This window comes from Impatiens glandulifera, chromosome 3, assembly GCF_907164915.1.
Source record: "Impatiens glandulifera chromosome 3, dImpGla2.1, whole genome shotgun sequence".
NCBI classification, from domain to species: Eukaryota; Viridiplantae; Streptophyta; class Magnoliopsida; order Ericales; family Balsaminaceae; genus Impatiens; species Impatiens glandulifera.
This window is the reverse complement of record NC_061864.1, coordinates 46,549,632-46,571,074: the sequence shown is the minus strand read 5'-3', so window position 1 is coordinate 46,571,074 and position 21,443 is coordinate 46,549,632. Positions and strand designations below refer to the sequence as shown.

At 33.0% G+C, this 21,443-nt stretch overlaps 1 protein-coding gene across 2 annotated transcripts; it reads right to left on the bottom strand.

Moving 5' to 3' along the window:
* Positions 1 to 1,975: 1,975 nt before the first annotated feature.
* Positions 1,976 to 6,337, bottom strand: LOC124932792. 2 transcript variants are annotated; one of them, XM_047473472.1, is made up of 7 exons: positions 5,810 to 6,337; positions 5,593 to 5,678; positions 5,384 to 5,519; positions 3,035 to 3,130; positions 2,823 to 2,945; positions 2,419 to 2,681; positions 1,976 to 2,307 (listed from the first exon to the last, which is right to left on the bottom strand). In XM_047473472.1, the coding sequence occupies exons 1-7, from the start codon at positions 5,967 to 5,969 to the stop codon at positions 2,197 to 2,199; spliced, it is 975 nt and encodes a 324-aa protein (XP_047329428.1). In that variant the 5' UTR covers positions 5,970 to 6,337; the 3' UTR covers positions 1,976 to 2,196. The 2 variants fall into 2 exon arrangements, with proteins under 2 accessions (XP_047329428.1, XP_047329427.1); XM_047473471.1 differs by having other exon boundaries at positions 5,593 to 5,681; positions 5,810 to 6,335.
* Positions 6,338 to 21,443: the final 15,106 nt, after the last annotated feature.

The following is a 21,443-nucleotide window of genomic DNA, read 5'->3' as shown; positions in this document are numbered from 1 at the left end:
GATCCATGAAATGCTCGATAAGGAGTTATAGTTGGAGAAAGTACATACGAATAAAAACAGATAAAATATGATGACAAAGGGCTTGCCAAGGAGCAAGCATGAGATATGTTGTGCCAAAGTCGAAATGGTACTAGTAGGGGCATCACAATGATGAATGTTTAGAGCAACATTTTTCCATTACTCGGAAGGGGGAGAGTTGTTGAGGTGTTCCTTGCCATTACGGTCGGGTTTTAACTTCCGAGTTTGTAAACGAGTTAGGGTTTTCTATTATGAAAATAGGTTATAGGTATAAATACATTTTTTTTTGTATTTTTCTTTTAAGACATTAAAGTGGAAAAAAAATGAACAGATCTAGAGTTTTTCTAGTTCCTTCTTATTCTTTAACGTTCTAGAAAGAAAGGTTTATGGAATTTTTGATTGTGGAGTATCCAAATCATTCCTAGAGTAATCACTTCTTTCATTTGAGAGCGGTGTATATTTGATTGTATATTTGATTTATAATATATGTGGTTTGAACAACTTCTCAAATACTATATTTCTCATTTAACTTTCCAACTAATTCGAACTTAATTTTTTAAATATTTTATTATTTTTATTTATATTTAAACTCATTATTAAATATATATATATTTAAATTATTATATAAATATGATTATTTATATTTTGATATACATTTAAATTATTAATTTTATAAAATTGATATCTATATAAATATAAATATATATATTTAAATTATTATTTTTATAAATTTAATTATTTATATTTTAATATATATATTTACATTTCAAATATTATTTATATAATATAATATAATAAAATATTATTCTACCATTCTCATAAATAATTAAAAAATACTAATAAATTTAAAATATCTTAACCATAACAATATAATAATTTATTAATTTATAAAAATGATTATAATTATCTTCTCTAAATAATTGCCGATTATGCTCCAGACTTCGTTGACTACGTCTCGTTTAATCTTCTTGGTCACACATTTTACAAATTATGGTCTTTCGTGAGTTATCAACTTAGCTCGAATATGTTGGTTTTGACCTTGTTGGTTTTTTTCAATTTTTTTAATATTTTTAAAATTTTTAACGCTAGATTTTATGTTACGTTTGTTCGTTGATGAACATTTTTTGTTTATATTATTATTATTGTTTCTCAAATATTTAATCTCGTTATGTTTCGACTTTGTTCAGTGACATTTTGACGATGTGTTTTTGTAATGTTTTTGTCATTATATTTAAATGATTCTTGTTTATAAATATTGGACGAAACTTTTAAAAAAATTGTTATATAAAATAATAATTGAAATGTTAATATATTTATTAAAATTTAAATAATCAAATTTATATAAATAATTATTTAAAATATATATCAAAATGTAAATAATCAAATTTATAATAATAATTTAAATATATATATCAAAATATAAATAATAATTTAAATATAGATATCAATATATAAATAATTAAATTTATAAAAATAATAATTTAAATATTTTAATAAAAATAATTATTTAAATATATATATATATTTTTTATATTTATATTTTTTTAATAATGTGTTTAAATGTAAATAAATAAATAAATAATAAAAAACTAAGTTTGAACTGTAGAGAATAAAAAATATATATTACATTAGAAAGTTCAAAAAAAAAAAATTAGTAGGGACGAATGAAAATGTTTGCATTCCTTAAATAATATTTTTTTTCCTCCCTGTGGCCTTTTTGTCTCAAGTTTATAATTGTTTTACAATATCAGTTTATAATTAAACTCTCATATAATATATTAATCCTTTATTACATTAAAGATTTTCACACATTAACAGCTGGTTTTAAATATAAATAAAATGTTTTGCAGACCTCTTGGCCATGAAAATATGTTAATTAAGGTGCAAATCATGGGGGTAATAATTTTTAGTTCATTCTGGATTAATAATGATATGAATTGAAAGTGAACAACAATAATTCAGTAACCAAGAAATAAATATGCATTTGAGCCAGCATCATCATCATCCACCAATTCAAGAATATATGTATTGAAAATAGAAAGTAGTCAACAAAAATGAAAAAAAATATCCAACCAGGCTCTCCTCTTCCAACTATCCATTGACACATAATAACAACATTTCTTGTTTGTAAATAATTTGGCTTTTTTACCAGATATGATCCAATAACAGAAAATAAAACTAGGTGCTGAGAAAACCAGAAGCCCAAGGAACTGACAATGGTGCATTTGGATGAGAATTTCTATAAGTCTCAGAATACCTGTCTTTGAAATTTAGCTTAGGTGTCTCTGCCTGCATCAATCAAGAAGAATGAAATGTAAGTAATATGTATGATGAAATGAATTAGAGAATTGAATTGATGAAGACAAAAGTCAAAACAAACAAACAAACAAACAAGCTCACATATTTCAACCAGCATTCCATATGTTTGTGCTCATAAATATCTGGGGAATAGCAGCCAGACTCCAATGGGCAATACACCCATATATTACATTTCTTTTCTCCTGGGTTGGCACGTTTAGCCTGATCCAAGCAAGCTTGACAACAATCAAAAGCACTTTCTTTGTGGTGTGTTAGTCCCCATCTAACTGCCACCCCATCGTAATCTGTGTGAAGTTCAGCATGACATTCTGGAGGAAGTGCCCTTCCAGGTAATGTTTCTTCATCTGGGGAGGGGAAGAGATGAATAACAACAATAATATCACAAATCTGAAATTCTGGACGGACTCTCCTAAATATATATACACAAAATCTTATTGGATAAAGAGCGATAAATGATAAATGGACATTCTTGTGTCTTTTCTTACCATCATCTTTAGCACCCTCTGGTTTGTCATCATGCCCTTCATTAATAACTTCAACTGGTATCCAAAGACCTATATTCTCTGAGAGTTGACCCCAGTTAGACTCCAGAGTTCTTGCAAGCATCTCTGCATACACATGTTTTAAAATTGTTAACCCTAACAGATTTTCATTCCTACATCAGAAACCATTTTAAGGTCACTCAAAAGAACTCTACCAGCTTCCTCTGGATAAACGGTTGAGTTCAGAGTGTTTCCAAGAGCCAGTTCTTTGGCTTCCTTTATCTTCTCTTTTCGCCATTTCTCAACTGCTTCTGCGGAAATTGAAGGAATAGTTTGACAAATAAAATATATTTCAAATACACAATACATGTAATTCCTATGATAAACGTTAGGTCCTGAAAAGAAGGGATAATTATCTTTGATTAGTTAGTTACAGATAAATTTGTATTTGGTTTATAATAATCTACAACTATTCCCTAACTCATTATCAAAATATTCTTCCCTCCCCCCTCATACTGGGTTGTATAATTGTACATGGTCAGTTTGCAAATTCAGTTCTTCAAACCATGTCTTGCCTTGCTCTCTATCCAGCAGTAGGTATGTAGGAAACTGAAATTGTCCTACATTCAATCTTATCTAAAATTAAATGTCTTCTATGTCCTCGTGATTCGTTCTTTCATGGCGAACTAAATTTTTTCTTACTTCAATTCTTCTCTAACATTAAATGTCTTTCTATGTCCACGTGTTTAGTTTTGTAATGATGAACTGTATTATTACAAACGCTCCTAGCAGACTGATTGTGACACCCCATTTGGAAAAACGTATTATTTTTTATCCTGTATCCGGATTCAGATCTAGATGAGAAACAACCAATAAATTTCAGAAAAACACTATAACTAGGAGAATTATGAGTTAGGGAGCTTCTAATTACTTCTAATTCTTCCAATAGTCTTTGCAGCCACAATCCTTCAAATACACATCTCAACTCTGACTCAAAATTCCCATATAGGTAGTGAACATGATTGCCCAAACAGCTTCAAGAAGTCAAGAAGACAACCATTCTTGCGTTCAACTACCCAATCTGGTTTGGGAGTATTCACATGAAGTATTCTATGGAAGGATAGGTAAAACTCAATATGTGAAGTAAAGTATACCACGTGCGATATCCATCTTTAAGACTTGAATAGATCTTTGAAATTGAGACTTCATCATTTGATGAAAATTTTTTATTCTTTCATTTCATTTATAAGAAATCAAGACATTTGAATATCTATAGGATATGAATTAAAGGAAATGGATGTACACATTAGAGCTCTAATCTGAACACATAATGGAGCAATTCTGGAGTCTCTTTGAGCAGAATAAGAAGCAGTTCAATTGGATCAAGTATATTAAATGGTCACAGCATAACGGATAGAGAAAAATTTACTTCCCCCTAGAACATTATACTAAGACAAGCTTAATAAAAAATCACTAGTATGAAATTATATAATTTCAACATATAATTTGATTAAATTATAAAATATACAGTCCAAAATCACATATTACTCAAAATTGTATATTTACTTGTTAACATTACAAAACCACCTAAATTTCTATTCATATATCTAAAACCAAACAACCGCCAAACTATACATGAATGCAAATCAGAGGTGTAAGCTTAGATTGAACAGAAACCGCATCTTGTGTATGGATACATCATACAGGGGAATTTTCTTTGCCTCCAATTGTCCTATATATAAATATATGGATATATAGGACAGGAAAAACAAGGGGAATATTCAGTAAATCATTTGACTATATTAGAGCTCATTGACAAAGTTTATTAGCTCTTGTGAAATTCAAGGGGAGAAACACCACAGTAGCAACAAGGAGCTAGAGTGGAAAAAGAATAATATTAATAAGCTCTAACCTCTCCTATGATAAACATTTAAAGAATGTAAGTTGGAGGGCAAACTATAAAATTGTGACGCATAAAAGCTTGGGTAGCATTGAGTTTGTCTTTCATCACAATACTACCATTTCAAAATAAGGTTGAACCAATTGTTAAGCCTGACAGAATGCTTAAATAAGTAACTGTCAACTGAAATTTAAAGTAGAAACTTGCATGTTGTAACAATGTACTTGAGACTTGTAGGAAAAGGCAAGCCAAAAGATTTTAGTGAACTCCACAAAGTATCTACCCAAACAAGCTTGATCAAATTCTCTGCATACTGTTCTAAACATATTTATCAACTGCACTCCAGAAGAGATTACAGAACAAATAGATTTCTTTAAATTTCTGATTGGGAAGAATGAGTGTAGTTGTTTCCAAATATGTATGCAGTAACTTAGAAATAATAGACACAAACACAACTATAGAAATGGAAAAATGTCCATTTCCAAACTAAAGAAAGGATGCGAACTCAAAAGAAATTCTAAACATGACGCTTTATCACTCCTTATTGAACTATATCAGAAAAACAGCTCACATAAATAAACATTGGACTGGCTATTGCAATTGACTGACTATTTCAATTCTGTTGTGGACATCAGTTGATTAATGATATATAAGTGATGCTAACCTCTTTGATTTGCATCGGAGCGATTGTTTAAACCTTGTAGCCTCTCAAGAATCTCATCTGTTATCTTTTGTCTCAAAGCCTGTGGCAACTCAACCAGGTTATCTCCACTTACAAAGTTTCCCTTGATTTCTTTCACCTTCATCAAGCACAGATACCCAAATTAAGTTTTCTGCAACATTAAGTTAACAACCCAGAATACTGAGCCTTACTAATTTAATCAGCTCTACAGGTTCCGATGCTTTTCTAACTCTAATTGATTCTTCCATTTTCCAGAGTTGCTCAGATGTATATTTGACTACTGTGAAGGAGAAAATCCATCAGCAATAAAACAATGAACGATGAGAAAACAACAACAAAAAGATCACTCAAGTCTGAAATACCAAAATAGGTTACCGAAATAGCAAATATGGAGCTTAAAATTCATACCGTTCTGTGATTCATTGTAAGAGTAAATGTACAGAGATGTATAGAGAGAGCGAAGAACATAAAGCGCAACGGCAATGTTGATTGAGCAAACCACGACAGTGATTCGCTTGTACGAACACCATTTGACTCTACCATTATATCCCCATTCTACCCTTGCCATTTTCGTCCCTTTTCTTTCTCTTTCAACTCCGTCCCCATCCGATCATCTCTTTGGGTTTCTCTTCTTATCGTGAAATCCTCGAACAAGAAGAAGTATCAACTGTTGAAGAAGTCAAAATTGTTTTAATAGTATTCTTGATTCCAACATCAACGATGAACTAAACCCAGATAGTGAAGATTACGAATTTCCCCTTTAACAATCGATCGATCTGGCGCAGGCACGCAAGAAATGGACTTTCTATTTCTGGGTCGCCAATGTCTGCTCTTATTTTTGAAGTGCAAGATTCAGACAACCAAATAGCCAAATTGATGAAAATTTGTGCTCTTTGTTATTGTTCCTTTGCCGTTGGTTAGATAGAGAAGATTCATTTGCATTGTCAAAAAAAAAAAAAAAAAAAAACAAACCAAGCTTAATTTAATTTGCCATCTTCCAAATCGTGCTCGATAACTACGGAAATGAGAGATTAGGTATGTCGAAAAAAAAAAAAAATATTATTCATATCTTTTATTAAATATTTTCTTTAAACATAGGAATAAGTTAGGAATAGATGAATAGTGGTGGTGGGTTGATGAAGGACGAAGTTAGGAATAACAACAAAATTATGTTTGGGGGCTAAATAATGAAGTTTTCGCCTCCATTTTCTCTTTCCACTCGGCAGGCCCGGTGTCATAATCCGACCCAAAGAAAGTCATATCTAATTTGATCATAAAAATATAGGATACGGGTTTAATTTATACATTACAAACACACTTAATCATTTAACTAGACATATAATTTGTCACGTGACCCATTCGAATCCGGACTTTATAAAAATTTGATGAAATGACCATAATAATGACACTCATTTGGGAAATGACCAGCGCCGAAAAAACTTTGCCAATATGATAATTCGGACAAAAATGCCCCTTTGCGAGACGCAACCGGATGCCCTGTGAAAAGTCCACAATGCCCTTCATATTTAATAAACTTTCTTCCCTTTATCACATTTTCTTTTTTTATTCCTTTCTTCCATGTTCTTTCTCTTCTCAGTCTTCTCCTCTTCTCTAAAAATCTAAACGACGAACAGCCCGACGACAGAACCCTGACGATGGAATCACAGCGAAGGCAAACTATAAGCGATCGAGGAGACAACGACGCAACCATGAGCACAAGGGTGATGGCCGGTATTGGTATGCTTCCTTATCCTTCGCTCATTATTGTTTATTTATTGTTCAAACGCATAATAGGTATTTAGGGATTGGTATACTAGTATTATACTTCCTTCGCGAGACGTGCGTGTCGTTGCGTCTCGCGACATAGTTGTTTATTGGTATACTGGTATAAATGGTGTCGTTGCATCTCGCGATGGACTATTGCGTCTCGCGGTCAGATCATTATGCATTTCAATGGAATGGTTGCATCTAATAGTATTATTGTTTTGAATTGAAACTGAAGTATTTGTCACGTATAATGAAGAGTGAAAAATTGCAGCTGATGGTGCTAGGTCTTTCTTTGCAAAATCATGCAAAACTTTGGATATAATCCAAAATAGATCTACATTTATCTGTATTTATCGATTTCAACGAGTTAAATCGCGATTTCACTACGATTTTGTTTCGAAACGAGTTTCTTTGACTCTTGAATCGTTTTCGCTTAGTCGACTCGCAAACTCGAACGAGTTTATGAATTGACTCGCGATTTTGAAAGCTTTGCCCCAAAATACTATATTTGTCGAATTAGTTGATATTCATCTATCATAAGATTAACGTGCAAAAATTTACATATAATTTAGTGATTGAAGTCATGTATGATGTTTCGCCAAATTTCTCCCTGTTATTATTGATGAAGATGAGGATTTGGGTACCTATTTATCACGGTTGATTCTGGGTCTTATTTCGTCACCATTGTGTGTCTGTAGTAAAGAAGTCACCACTTACATGCCAAGTGAAGATAGTGTACTACCACTAATTTTAATGTTTTAAGAAAACACAAAAAGGAAATTCAAATTACACAATTCTATTGCGTTATTTCAACCAATATATATATATATAATTGAATTTTATATGATTATATGTGATAAATGAAAATGTTTTTAGTTTAGAGAGTTAGGAAGATCAAAATACGCAATCGCGAGACACATGATTTTTAAATTTTATTCATGTTTTGGTAGAATGAATATGTTTATGTTTATTCAGTTGGATAATCGTGAGTCGCAATTGGGAGACGCAATCAACAATATTACATTGTGTTGTTGATTTTACAAATGTTTGGATTAACATTACATCAACAATATTGCAAATGTTTGGATTAACATTAAATCAACAATATTACAAATGTTTGATAAATAAGCTATGGTTCTACTAGTTGATGGAATAACATGAACGCCCACTTTTGTCTCCAAAAATCCATCTTATCTAAGGTCACTTGTTCTATACTTAGGTTTGTAGTCAAGTATTCCCAAATAGAGTGTGCCTCTTCGCATTCCATCGCGACACATATCCATTACGCAACCGCAAGACGTAATCGTGAGATGCAACCGCGAGACGAAACCAACCGCGAGACGCAATTGATAACTATCAAGCAATCAACAATCGCGACTGCTCTACAAGGCGAATTAACATGAGACAACACCGCATCCAACCTCATCAATAAGGACCCATCAGCATCTGCATTCAATCAAGTTGACGAATCAATTAAACACAAAAACTCTTAAACATTCAGCTATAAAGGAAATAAGGGCTAGCGGCAACAAGAGGTGGATACTAACCCTAAGTTCCTGGGTTCGAGCCTGTCAGGCTGTGCCTGGTTAATGATTAAGTGTGTTTGTGGGCTACATACTTAATTCGTTGTCCCATTTTTTTAAAGGAAATAAGGGTCAAATTAATTTGTTCGCCGTTCGACGTTCGCAGTTGTCTTCGCCCGCGTGTTCGTGTTCGTCGTTCACGATAAAGAGAAGAAGAGAAATAGGGTTGTCTTACTGTTTAAAGCGGAGAAAAGAGAGAATGAGAAGAAATAAATGAAAAAAAGGATTTTATAAGGGTTGGGTTGTGAGACGCGCGCGCAATTATGTCTCGCGGCGGGGTATTATAGTCTTTATACAGGGGTAAATGACCATTTTTGTAAAGTTTATCCGGCGCTGGTCAACTCCCAAAAATAGTCAACTATTAGAGTCATTTCGTCAAATTTCCCCAGAATTTGCCGTGTGACGGGTTCGAACTCGGACTTTATTCACTCTTGTTGCTGAACAAGAAGAGGGGATCCCAATGAGATTATCATTGTCAAATCTAGAAATTGTCTAGATCTGATCTTAAACTTTTGTATTTTTTTCTTTTTTTGAGTTTTTTTTAATAAATGACACTAAGTTGTTTTTCTAAAAAAAAAATTTAAAAATTAGTTTATGATGAAAATCTTATGTTTAAGGGCTTAAGTGGGATTTTAATTATTATTTGTTTTGTTCTCCAGACCTCTTCTTCTCAATATCTTCTAAAGATTTTCAGAAACAAATTATGCTGAAATCTAATTCTTCCTTATCTATGATTAATGAAGATTCAATTGATTTCTCACTACTTTATGCATAAATTTTAAGGAAAAAGGGTTAGGATTGATGTTACAGATACGTTTTATTTGAACTATGGTGGTTTAGGTTTTCCTATATTCAATAATTCAATAAAGCACCTGTATATATTTTTCCAGGTATGATGATCATCAATGAACTTCACTAACAATCACCATTTTTATGCACTTTTACAAACAACCAAGAAGCTCATAGTGTCATTCGAATAGGTGAGATGGCTGGTATAGTGGAGTCTATTAACCAAAAATGTATCATTCTCATACTATCATACTATCAAAGAGACAATGTCTACCTCCAAAACAGGGTGTTAATGCACAATCCCAAGACTGATAAAATCGTCAGTTTGCGTAAAATTGTTAAAGGTTTGTAAACTCATAAATCAAAATGAAACGTAAAGATTTTACTCTAAAAATATATTTATTATTAAATCATTTATATATAAAAAATTAATTATAAAAAAAAAACATATAACAATATTATATATTTATATTAATTCAAAATAAAATATAACTAATAAACTTATTATCTAATATATATATATATATATATATATATATATATATATATATATATATATATATATATATATATATATATATATATATATATATATATATATATATATATATGAAAAATGATAGAGAGCGGCTACGTGGTTGACAGGTAGAATATTCTCTCTCCTAATAATAATTATTTTCTCTCTATTTTTTATTAAATGATTTCTATCCTATAAAATAATAAAAAAAAGAAAAAAGAGGTCATAAAAAATAAATAAAAAATATTTGATAAATAAATGAATTGAAAAGTCATAAAAATAAAATAAAAATAAAAGAGATAAATTCATAATTCAACTAAGTATTTAGGATTTAGGGTTTAGAATTTAGGATTTAGGGTTTAAGATTTAGAGTTTAGAGTTTAGAATTTATTTAAACATATTATTAAAATATTCAATGTGAGAGTTTGTTGTAAATTATTGAGTTGTTAATGAGAGTTAATAAATATCAAATAAATGAGTAAAATAATAATCGTGAGAATATGGATAAATGACATGAATTAATTTGTAGAGATAGAGAGAGAAATTGTTTAATAAGATGAGAAAGAAATTAATTAATAAGAGGAGAGAGAATATTCTACAAACAAACGTGTTTTAATTATTATTATATTTTTATTTATTTATTAATTCCACCTTTCGGCCACATCCGCGTTGCATCTCCATTTTTTTTATTCTCTCTAAATTTCCATCTTCATAATTCTCTCTCAATCTTCTATCTATCTGAATCAAGATTTATCTTTGTATTTCGATCTACTTTTGTATTTCGATCTACTAGAAGGATAAAAAACAATCTTCACAGTGAAGGGACAACGATAAAGAACAATAACTCATGTTTTCTTCCCTTTCATCAACATTTTACAACTTTTCCGATTTCGACGATTTTAGCGATTTAATCGATTCAACTCGTGAGTGAATACTGATTTTACACTTTAACGGGTTATTACAACTCATGACTCGTTTTCTTTGAGTTAAATCGTAAACTCAAACGAGTTCACGAATTGACTCGCGAGTTTAACAACACTGCACAATCCTTTATTGAAAGTGTTCCGATTGATCACAAAAGAAAGGATAATCTTTAGATTCTCCCAGTTTGATACACCAACATAAATTTTGGAATTACAACCTACTGGGTGTATATCAAAGAGTTCAAATCAGCTTTTCTAGATTTTATATTTCATTATGTACCACATTTACAGAATGAGCCAAAAGTAATGAAAAAAGAATAAAAAGTCGACCTATTTTATTAAAGTGGTACATAATAAACCATAAAATCTGAAACAATAGATTTGAGCCATATCAGCACTGTGATCCATACATGAATATACATTAAAATAGATAATTTAATTAAACTACAAATATTTTATTAAATGATCAAAAATAAATAAATATGACCAATACTCTAAATTGGTATGTTATTTAGTAATAATATTATATTTTTACAGAAAATGATCAGAATTTTTTTAAAAAGATTAATATTTTTTTGGGATTATAGGAAACCGTTGTGAACGGCAGCACGTGGAGGTCGGCGCCTGGATGGAGCCGGCAGTCGCCAACAGAACCAGCAGAGCGCAAGCATGGGTCGAAACCGAGTGAACCCTGCGAGCCAGGCGCAAGTCAACCTATGCTCGACCTGATCAACTCATATTCAAATGTTTGGCGGGAACCACGTGATGAGCATGCATATATGTGTTTCTTCTTCCTAATGTCTTCAATCGACCGAAGGATTTTTCAGTTCCAAGTAGTCTTCAACACTTTTCTCCCAAAGCAAAAATTGTTTGTAACAAGAGGGAAAAATTATGTCTTTCCTTATTCATCTCAAATGGATTCTTACAAGTGTATATAAAGAATCATAGACTCTTCATATGCTTTACTCTTCAAATGATAAAATAAATTAGTATGCATATTGAATAAGTCTCCCACTCAAATCTTTTGGTTATCCCACTTACCCATAAATCATTATTATTACTCTAGAAATATTAAACATCAAAAACTAAAAACATATTAATTTAAGTTTATTCAACAAAATTTCTCCTGAAACTTAAATACTCTTATCATCTCTCATTCTAATCATCCTTTTATAACTCTCCAATAATGTATTCGGTAGTGACTTAGTAAATACGTCAGCGACTTGAGCTCGACTTTCAACATACTCTAGCTCAACATTTCCATCCCTGACTTGTTCTCGGATGAAATGAAATCGGACGGATGTTCTTGCTACTTCTGTGATTAACGATGTTATTTGCCTACTCGATCGCTGAATTGTTATCAACTCGGATCACAGCCCCTTCATCTCGGATCACTCCCAAATGCCTTATTAAATTTGAAAGCCAGACTGCATGATACACACTCTAAGAGGCCACCGCATACTCTGCCTCGTAGGTTGACAAAGTTACAATATGCTTCTTCTTTGACAGCCAATTAAAAACCATATTCCCGAGTAGGAATATATAACCTAAAGTACTTTTCCAGTCATCAACATCACCACACCAATCACTATCCGAGTAACCCACTATTCGACACTCATCTGATTTTGAATAGAAAAAAACAAGTGATAGGGTTCCTCAAATATATCTCAGAATTCTCTTCAAGGACTTCAAATCTGTATAGTTTGAATCCTCCATGAATCTACTTGTTATCCTAACACTTAACATTATGTCGGGTCTCGTGCTTATAAGATACCTTAGACTTCCGATTAAGCTTCGATATCGTCTAGCATCAACTCGTTCTCCTTAAATAAACTTTGAGAGTTTAGTGTCTGGTTATATTGGAGTAGAATCTGGGTTGTAGTCCTCCCTTTTAAACTTCTTTAAAATTTCAAGCGCGTACCTCTCTTAGGATATAAAAATACCTTCCTTCGACTGCTTCACTTATAGGCCAAGAAAATATTTCATCACACCTAAGTCTATCATCTCGAACTACTTATCCATTACCTTCTTGAACTCCTTAATCAGTTCTGTGTTGTTTCCGGTAAATATGAGGTCATCGACATAGAGTGTGACTACCATCATATTATTTTTTGATTTCTTTGTGTACAAGGCATGCTCGTACGAACATTGCTCATACTCGTTTTTCTTGAAATACTCGTCAATTCTCTCATTCCAAGCGCGATGATCATTCTATAACTTGTAAAATGCTTTTATCTATCTCAACACCTTCTTCTCACCCCCTCTCTTTATATACCCAAAGTGGTTTTTCGACATACACCTTCTCCTTTCAACACTTCATTTAGAAATGCTGATTTCACATCCATCTATAGAATCGACCATTAGTTTTGAGAAGCTAACGAGATTAGAAGTCGGGTTGAATCTGTTCTCATGACAGGAGTAAAGACTTCATCATAATCAATTCCCTCTTTTTGTCTATAGCCCTTCACCACAAGTTGAGCCTTATAACACTCAACCTCTCGTTCACCCATTTTACTCCAATTGGTCGAGCTCCTTTAAGAAGGTCGGTCAACTCCCAGGTTTTTTTATGTTCAATTGCCCCAATTTCTTCATCCATAGTTGATCTCCATTTCTCGTACTGTACAACTTTCTCAAAATTCAAATCTTCTGACTCGGGCAGGAGACATACAACGTGGACTTTATTTGTAGTATCATATATCTCTCGTAGACTTCTCATTCTAGGATGTAGAGGCTTAAATTCATTTTCTAAAAGCTCATAGGTTGTCGATATTAGAGGCATAACAACCTCTAAACTTGATTCTTCGTCAACCGGTTACTCCAATTCCATTTCATTGATTTATCCACGTGAACATCTCGACTCACCACTAATTTCTTGTTAACAGGATCAAACAATTTATATGCCTTAGATTTTCATTATACCCGATAAATATGTAGCTTTTGCTCTGATCTTCTAATTTTGTCTTGTGCTGACTTGGTACTTGCCCATAGGCCACACTACTAAACACATTGAGATGAAATACACTCGGCTTCATACCACTCCAAATCTCCTGAGGTGTCTTCTCTCCTAGATTTGCATGTGAACATCTATTTTGTACAAAGACTACGCACTGTATTGCCTCTTCCCAAAACTTTTTTGGCATATTCTTTCATTTCAACATAGATCGAACCATATCGAGAATAGTCCGGTTCTTTCAGTCCGCTACACCGTTTTACTATAGAGAATATGGCGCAGTCAAGAAACACTTGTTCTCATGTTCCTCGTAGTATTTGTTGAACTCAGTAGAAGTGAACTCACCTCCTTTGTCAGATCGGATTGCTTTGATGACTTTGTTTGTTTCTTTCTCCACCATCACTTTAAATTTCTTGAAGGTTTCAAACACTTCCGACTTTTCCTTCAGAAAATAAACCCACACCTTCCTCGAGAAATCATAGATTAAAGAGGAAGTATCTCTTACCACTAAATGATTATAGAGTTATCGACCCACATAAATCAGTATGGATCAGTCTAAGTTGCTCCTTTGCTCAGTATTCAGAACTACTTAGGAAAGAAGTTCTCGTTTGCTTCTCGATCACACATTATTCACAAAACCACTTTTCAAATATAATATTAGGCAGTCCAAACACCATCTCTTTTTTCACCAGCTCGTTCAACTCCCCAAAGTGAAAATGATTAAACCGATAATGCCACTTCATGGCCTCGTCCTCCAGATCAAGTTGCATACATTTATCTTGAACTATTCTAAACTCAAGTTTGTACATACAATTTTTCTTTATTTCTACCTGGTCAATGAGCCTTCTGAGTTTATCCTTCAGTTGTAGTTCTCAGTCTTTCATTAGAGCCGAGTACATTTTCTTCATCAACCGTTTCATGCTCATTATGTTTCTTTTGAGATCATGTACGTAGTAAACATTTCTAATCTCTCTGATTCTCCCATTTCTTTGTTGATACTTGATCGTACTCCGACCTTTGACCACTAATTTTGAAGCATCGTCGAAAGTAATGGATCTGGACTCCACCTTAGAGAGTATTTTGATTAAACTCTTGTCACCAGACATGTGGTTACTTGCGTTAGTGTCCAAGTATATTAGATAAATTTGACCGGTCAATAAGACTTAACAAAACAAACTTATTGTGGAGAAATGGTCAAGAACTCTAACCGTTCAAGAAATCAAGCCAGCTAGAAGAAGCAAATTACATATCTAAAACCTGAAGCTATCCGGTTGAACTGAACAACCGGTAAACATAATCAGTTGAAGTGAAACATACAATCCAAATCCAACGAGAAGACTATTTAGAGAAAGAAGTCAAGGATATCAAATTGAGAACAGTTTACAAATTGGTGCAATCAAATACTTTGAGTATATGCAGAAGATTACATCAACGAATCAGACTATGACATTGCCATATTCATACAAGTATGATGATACGCTGCAGGCTGTAGAAGATTGCCTGAAGAAAAGTTACCATTTTGGTATAAGTCAAAGGAGCAACTTCCCAGGTGCAGGCAACTGTCCAATCGACAGTTGCTATAATCAAGCAAAGACAAATGAAGCCGGTCTAATTCATGTCTTGGAAACCAAAACCGCATTTAATGCTCTGCCGATCCTTTGCTCAACCAATCAGATTCAAGGATTTCCCTGAAGGTATCCGTTGAAGAAATGTGACAGTTGGCACATTTCACCTATAAAAGGAGAAGCTGAAGAAGCAAAGTTGTGAGCGAACAAGTTACGAAGTTACAAAGTGATCAAAAGCCCTTATCTCTCTAAAAGATTCAAAGCTTAAGTGTGCATTTGTGAAGTGTATTACAATTCCTGTGAGAGTTGTAAGAGTGATTATCGAGAAGTAAATAAGACTCGATCGTGTATTGTGTGTGATTATTCCTTAGTGAATATCCTTCTCGTTGTTTGAGAAGAAGGAGTGACGTAGGAGTTTTATCTCCGAACATCCATAAAAACCTGTGTCTTGTGCTCTATTTCCTATCGGCTCCATATCCGAACCGACTCATATCATCCTAACTTTCTCACTAATCTTCAAACCGATATTCTCCAAATCTCATCTCTATCCATCATGTGTGTGTGTTGCTTCAATCTGAAACAAACCACTTCCGCACTTGAACTCGGTTCAAGGGTTTGTGACAGCTTGTGTAGTATTGAAACCGGTGTTAATTCTTAACCGGATTAGCGCCAACCGTTGAGTGTTGTCAGAGATTATCCTTTAGCCGGACCCCGGTCCACTATCGTCGATCTAGATCCTAACAAAGTACCAAAACGAGTTATCAGAATAACTCAATTTGATATCAATTTCTAGAATTTTCGTCACCAACAACAACCCTTCATCTTCTTTCTCAATAAATAAGTTTGTTAGTTCATCCTTTTTCTTCTCGGATCTAAAATCTTTGCAAATATGACATAGCTTTTCGCAGTTATAACATATTATCGAGTAAGAATCATTGGCAACATGCCCATACTTTCCTTAGTTATAACACTTAATATTTTTATTTGTGTTTGTTCGACCACCCTTGAGCTTGACCTTGGTCATGCCAATTCTGTTGGCCGACTTGCTCACTTCCTCTTCCTCTGTCTCTAGTACTCTGAGCATAGAACACATTTTTCTATTTTATTGTCGCCTTCTCTTGGAGAGCCTATTCAAGGGACTCCCCCTTCTTATTTTTCCTTCTTTGCTCATGCGCATTTAAGGACCCAACAAGATCTTCAATGGTGAGCGTTTATAGATCTTTGGATTCTCTATTGCGCACGCGATATTTTCGAAACCATTTGTCAATGACCTCAAAATCTTTTCAACAACTCGGTTTGAAAAACGACTATCACCATTTCGATTTAGATTGTTCACCACGGTCTCCACCCGAGTAATGGACTCAGATACACTTTCAGACTCTTTCATCCTCATGTATTCCAGATCGCCCCTTAGGGTTTGGTGTCGTACTTGCTTCACCCGTTCGTCTCAGTTGCTTGCTATTTTGAGTGTATCACATGCTACATTGAAAGGTTTTGCATCGACTATCTTCTCAAAACCAGATTCGTCAACAAATAAGTATAGTAGATACAAAGTCGCCTTGTCTTTAGCTCGAACGACCTTCAACGTGTTCATCTAGGCATTTGAAAACCCATCTATTTTCGCTGGTTCCTCATACTAGTCTCGACCACATCCCAGTTATCTTGTGAGCCGAAAAGGGCCTTCATCTGCACCTTCTAGTTGTCATAGTTGATGACTTTTGTCAACTTGGGTAGCGTGATGCCATTTGTTAGACTTTTCATTTCTCTTAAGTGTTTACACTTAACACACACCTCACAAAGATCTCGATCACTCTTTTTTCTCTCTCAGCCAGCGCACACCGCGACCTTCTTTTTTTAGGCTGGCAAGTTCTCTCACACTCACCTCACACACAATAGCTCTTATAAAAATTTATTGGTAACAAGAGGGAACATATATTTTCTCTTATTCATCTCGTATGGATTCTTACAATTCTTTATAAGAAAGTATAGCTTCTTCATATGCTTGACTCTTTAAATGTCAAAATAAATTATTATGCATATTGAATAGGTCTCCCATCCAAATCTCTTAGTTATCCGCTCTTAACTCGCCCGGTTCAACTCGGTTCTTGACAATTTTACCCTTTTGAAGGCCTTCTACACAAAATTGCAAACAATAATATTATACTCAAAATTCATAATTTTTCAAACTGGTCAATAAGAATGTTTCAGGTTTCCTGAATTCCAACATTTTATAAAAAATGACGTTTGGACACACAAACAAGCCTCGAACTGGTTGTTTGGTACATTTGTCCAACAACAATATTATACTCAAAGATCATGATTTTTTAATATGGTCATTCTAAACATATGAAAACATATAAAGCTCGAGTATTTTTGGAAATTGGCGTTTGAATCACTACTCGAGAGTCACCTTTATCTAATTCCAAGAAGTAATTTCTAAATTTTTTGCTCTCCTAGTCCAATAATCAAGCATGAACATCATATTAGACCATGCATATTTATTTTTATTTCAGGGTATAAAAATTGAGTGTCTACAACGTTGACATGCCTAAAAGATACTTTGTCTAAGAGTAGACAAACATGAACATATTGATAAGAGGCATGTCATATCCACACTTTCTAACATGACCTGATATTAGCCCAAGTGTTGATATGATTTCTAACCCCAAAAGACCCTATATCAATACTATATAGATGTGAGCAAACGAGTCAACCCAACTCATATCACCCAACTCATATTGAACCTAAACTAAATTTACTCAACCCATAATCCAACCCATTTTATTTACTAATATAAGTTGGGTAGAGTATAGATTGGGTAACCCAAATTAATATTTTTTTTGTCTAGTTAACACTTTTTCACTTGTTTACCACGTTTGTTTTAGCCGTTTAACATGTTTGTCTTAATTAATACATTTTTATCCGTTTAACCAATATTTGATACGTTTAACAATTTTTTTGACCAACTTAACACAATTATGACACATTTAACACATTTTTATCTCAATTAACAGATTTTAACCCGTTTAACAAATATTTGACCCGTTGGCCGTTATATCCCGTTAAACATGTCATTGATTAATTTCGCACATATTTTACTCATTTAGTATGTTTTTTTCTTAGCAAATAATTGACTTGTTTTGTATGTTTAACATGTGTTTTAGTTGTTTAACACGTTTTTAACTCATTTAACATGTTTAATACATTTTCAATCCGTATTTTACGTTTTTTATTCATTCAACATTCTTTAATTGAAAGACATTTGACTTTAAGATGTATTTGAAAATTAATTAAGTATATAAATTTGAAAACTAATATTGTATTTTTTTCTGAGAGACGATGGTGATGCTCAAGGGAGGGTAGAGGAGGCGGGATGAGAGGGGTAGTGGAGGAATAAAGTAGAGGAGCGGGTGAATAGAGTGTAAAGTTTGAAATTAAAATTATTTTATTTATGTAACCCTAATCCAACTTGAATTAAATCCAACCTAAATCAAATCCAACTCAAATTTAACCAAAACTAAATTATCTTACCAAAATTCATATTTTGAGTTTGAGTTATGTTTGGGTTATCCAAAATTATGCTCACCTCTAATACTAGGGACATTTTTATTAAAATAAAAATTATTAAAACCAAAACACAAAAATAATTTTTGAAACACATCTCATTCTCGAACCTGATTTCTTCAATTTTAGAATATGTAGGTAGCTATCACAGGCTCGGTCCTAATAAATTCAAAACAATAAAACCCTTAAGTTAACACTGGAGATATTTTTATTAAATGAAAAATGATTCGAAAATCCAATAAAATTAAACTAAAAATCCATCACATTCTATCACACGTACGAAACTATGTTTAGACCTTATTTCTCTTTGTATGAGAATATGTAGACAGTCTACTATGGGCTCATTCCCAATAATCATAAAATATAAAACCCTGATGTCAATATTTCGGCCATTTTTATTCAAATAAAATGGTTAAAAATAAATAAATAAAATATATTTTAGTCATAGCTTCAAGGAAGGACGACGACACTTTGAACTCTCTAGCCAAAAAATTGCATATTGAAAAAGATAAACGTGAAATAAAGCTTTCAGAAATGAGTAAGGATGCGGAAAAAATCATCCTTCCCATTGATTGTCTCTTGCGAGTTAATGTAACTTCTGAGATTCGAGCAAAATACTTTCCAAAAAAATCTTTCTCAAGTCTTATGTAAGCTTAAACTACTGATGTTTAAGTGGGAGATCGTGGAAGATGAACGCCTAAACTCTGAACTATGTTGTCAACGGAGGAAGTGTCTTGTCTCGGACAAAGATCAAGTGCAAGAATCTAAGACCTCAATAGAAAAAAATAAAAAAATTCATATCGAACAAGACTATGTTGGTTGAGTTAGAAAAATCATCACTTGTATTCATCTAAAATCTTATTCGGTTTGCCAAAAGGGATACTTAAAGTATTTTGAGTCTATCAAATACATCCCGTTCATCAAGAAAAGAAATCTCAATAAAAAAAGAGAATACTCATAAATATTGAGATTTTGAAATCACCATTTGTTGTTAACTTAGACCCTTGTCTAGTTTGCCAATGCAAGAACGAAAATATAGTGATTTTATCTTATAAACTCCGAGTATAAGAGAAGGACCCAAATCCTTAAGTCCAAAACATGTTGATCATTCCCTCTTTTAGCCGAGCGGCAAATGGAGATGGATATCCCTAGCCTCCCTAAGGTCCTAGGTTTGAGCCCATCAGGAGACAAGTTTTGTTCCTGGTTAAATGGTTAAGTGTAACCCGTGGGGATTAATGGCACTCCAAAGGAGAAGCGGAACCCATCGTTCTAAAAAAATCATGTCGACCTTTAATCATGAGACTAAATCCTAATGGCACATGATTGACATATTTAGCGTAATATTAACCTCAAAATAATGTCCAAGTAAATAAATCCCTAAAAAATTAGGAATAAGAGCCTATGCAAAAGAACAAACCCAAAATTGATAGAAATAATCTCAAAGAACATTGGTTGCATATGGTCTCCTCTTGAAACACTCCAAAGATTATGTACATAATTGATTTCTAAAGATGTTAGAATCTAATGTTACAAATGTCAAAGAAGAGTATAAAATAAGCTAACACCAAGAAGCTTAAAAGAGTATTCTTCTTAATTATATGCATGTGACAAAGCAAAGGAAACTAAACCCGACATCAATTGGACCAATCTATCCAAGGAGCTTTAAAATAAAAATGACGAAGCTTAAATTGGTAGAGTATCATGAAAGTATTTTCTTCCGACATCTGATGTAACACATTAATCTATGCAGCATTTACCTCCATCCAATGGACGAAGACTTGATGCATCACCTACAACAGAAGAAAAGTGTATCACCAAATCAACTAATGTGTATGTCATCATCTAGAATGCCTAAGCTAAACAAAATATGTACGAAACACCTATACATCCACGCCATGACCTAAAACAACACAGTTTTAAAATTCTCCCAACACTCAAACACAGAAGAAGCAAATGATGTCATTTAAACCTCAGATCGTCCTCTTCCTCGCGACGAACATATAAACATCAACCAAATTTTTTGATTTTTCAAAAGTGGAGCCCGACTAATACTTTACTAAACAACTATGCAAAGGATGAAATGATCACTATAGCTTGGTGATCATTTCGCCTATGAAAATAGGTTTAATCATAACCTAAATAAATAAGGATGATCAAAAACAGATAAAAACTATTAATAGTCTTTTGTATTAAATTTGACCCACTTGCATTCTCAACCGGCTTAAGAAGGTTATAAGTAGGTTCCTCTGGCCAAGACGAAGGAGGAGAGATATTTCCCAAGCCTCAAATCAAACCCATACAAAATTCGGCATAGAAATTTTCATAAGCTTTTGAATAGGATGAAAATTTTGTATAAAGTTTTAAAGCTCGATTCTGAATCATCA

What these genes read in the sequence shown, in the direction of transcription:
- LOC124932792 (XM_047473471.1), bottom strand. Translation starts at nt 5,969, where the DNA reads ATGGCAAGGGTAGAATGGGGATATAATGGTAGAGTCAAATGGTGTTCG. An exon ending in TTACAATGAATCACAGAACG is followed by an intron (nt 5,682 to 5,809) that starts GTATGAATTTTA and finishes TCTCCTTCACAG; the next exon opens with TAGTCAAATATACATCTGAG. An exon ending in AGAGGGTGCTAAAGATGATG is followed by an intron (nt 2,682 to 2,822) that starts GTAAGAAAAGAC and finishes TCCCCTCCCCAG; the next exon opens with ATGAAGAAACATTACCTGGA.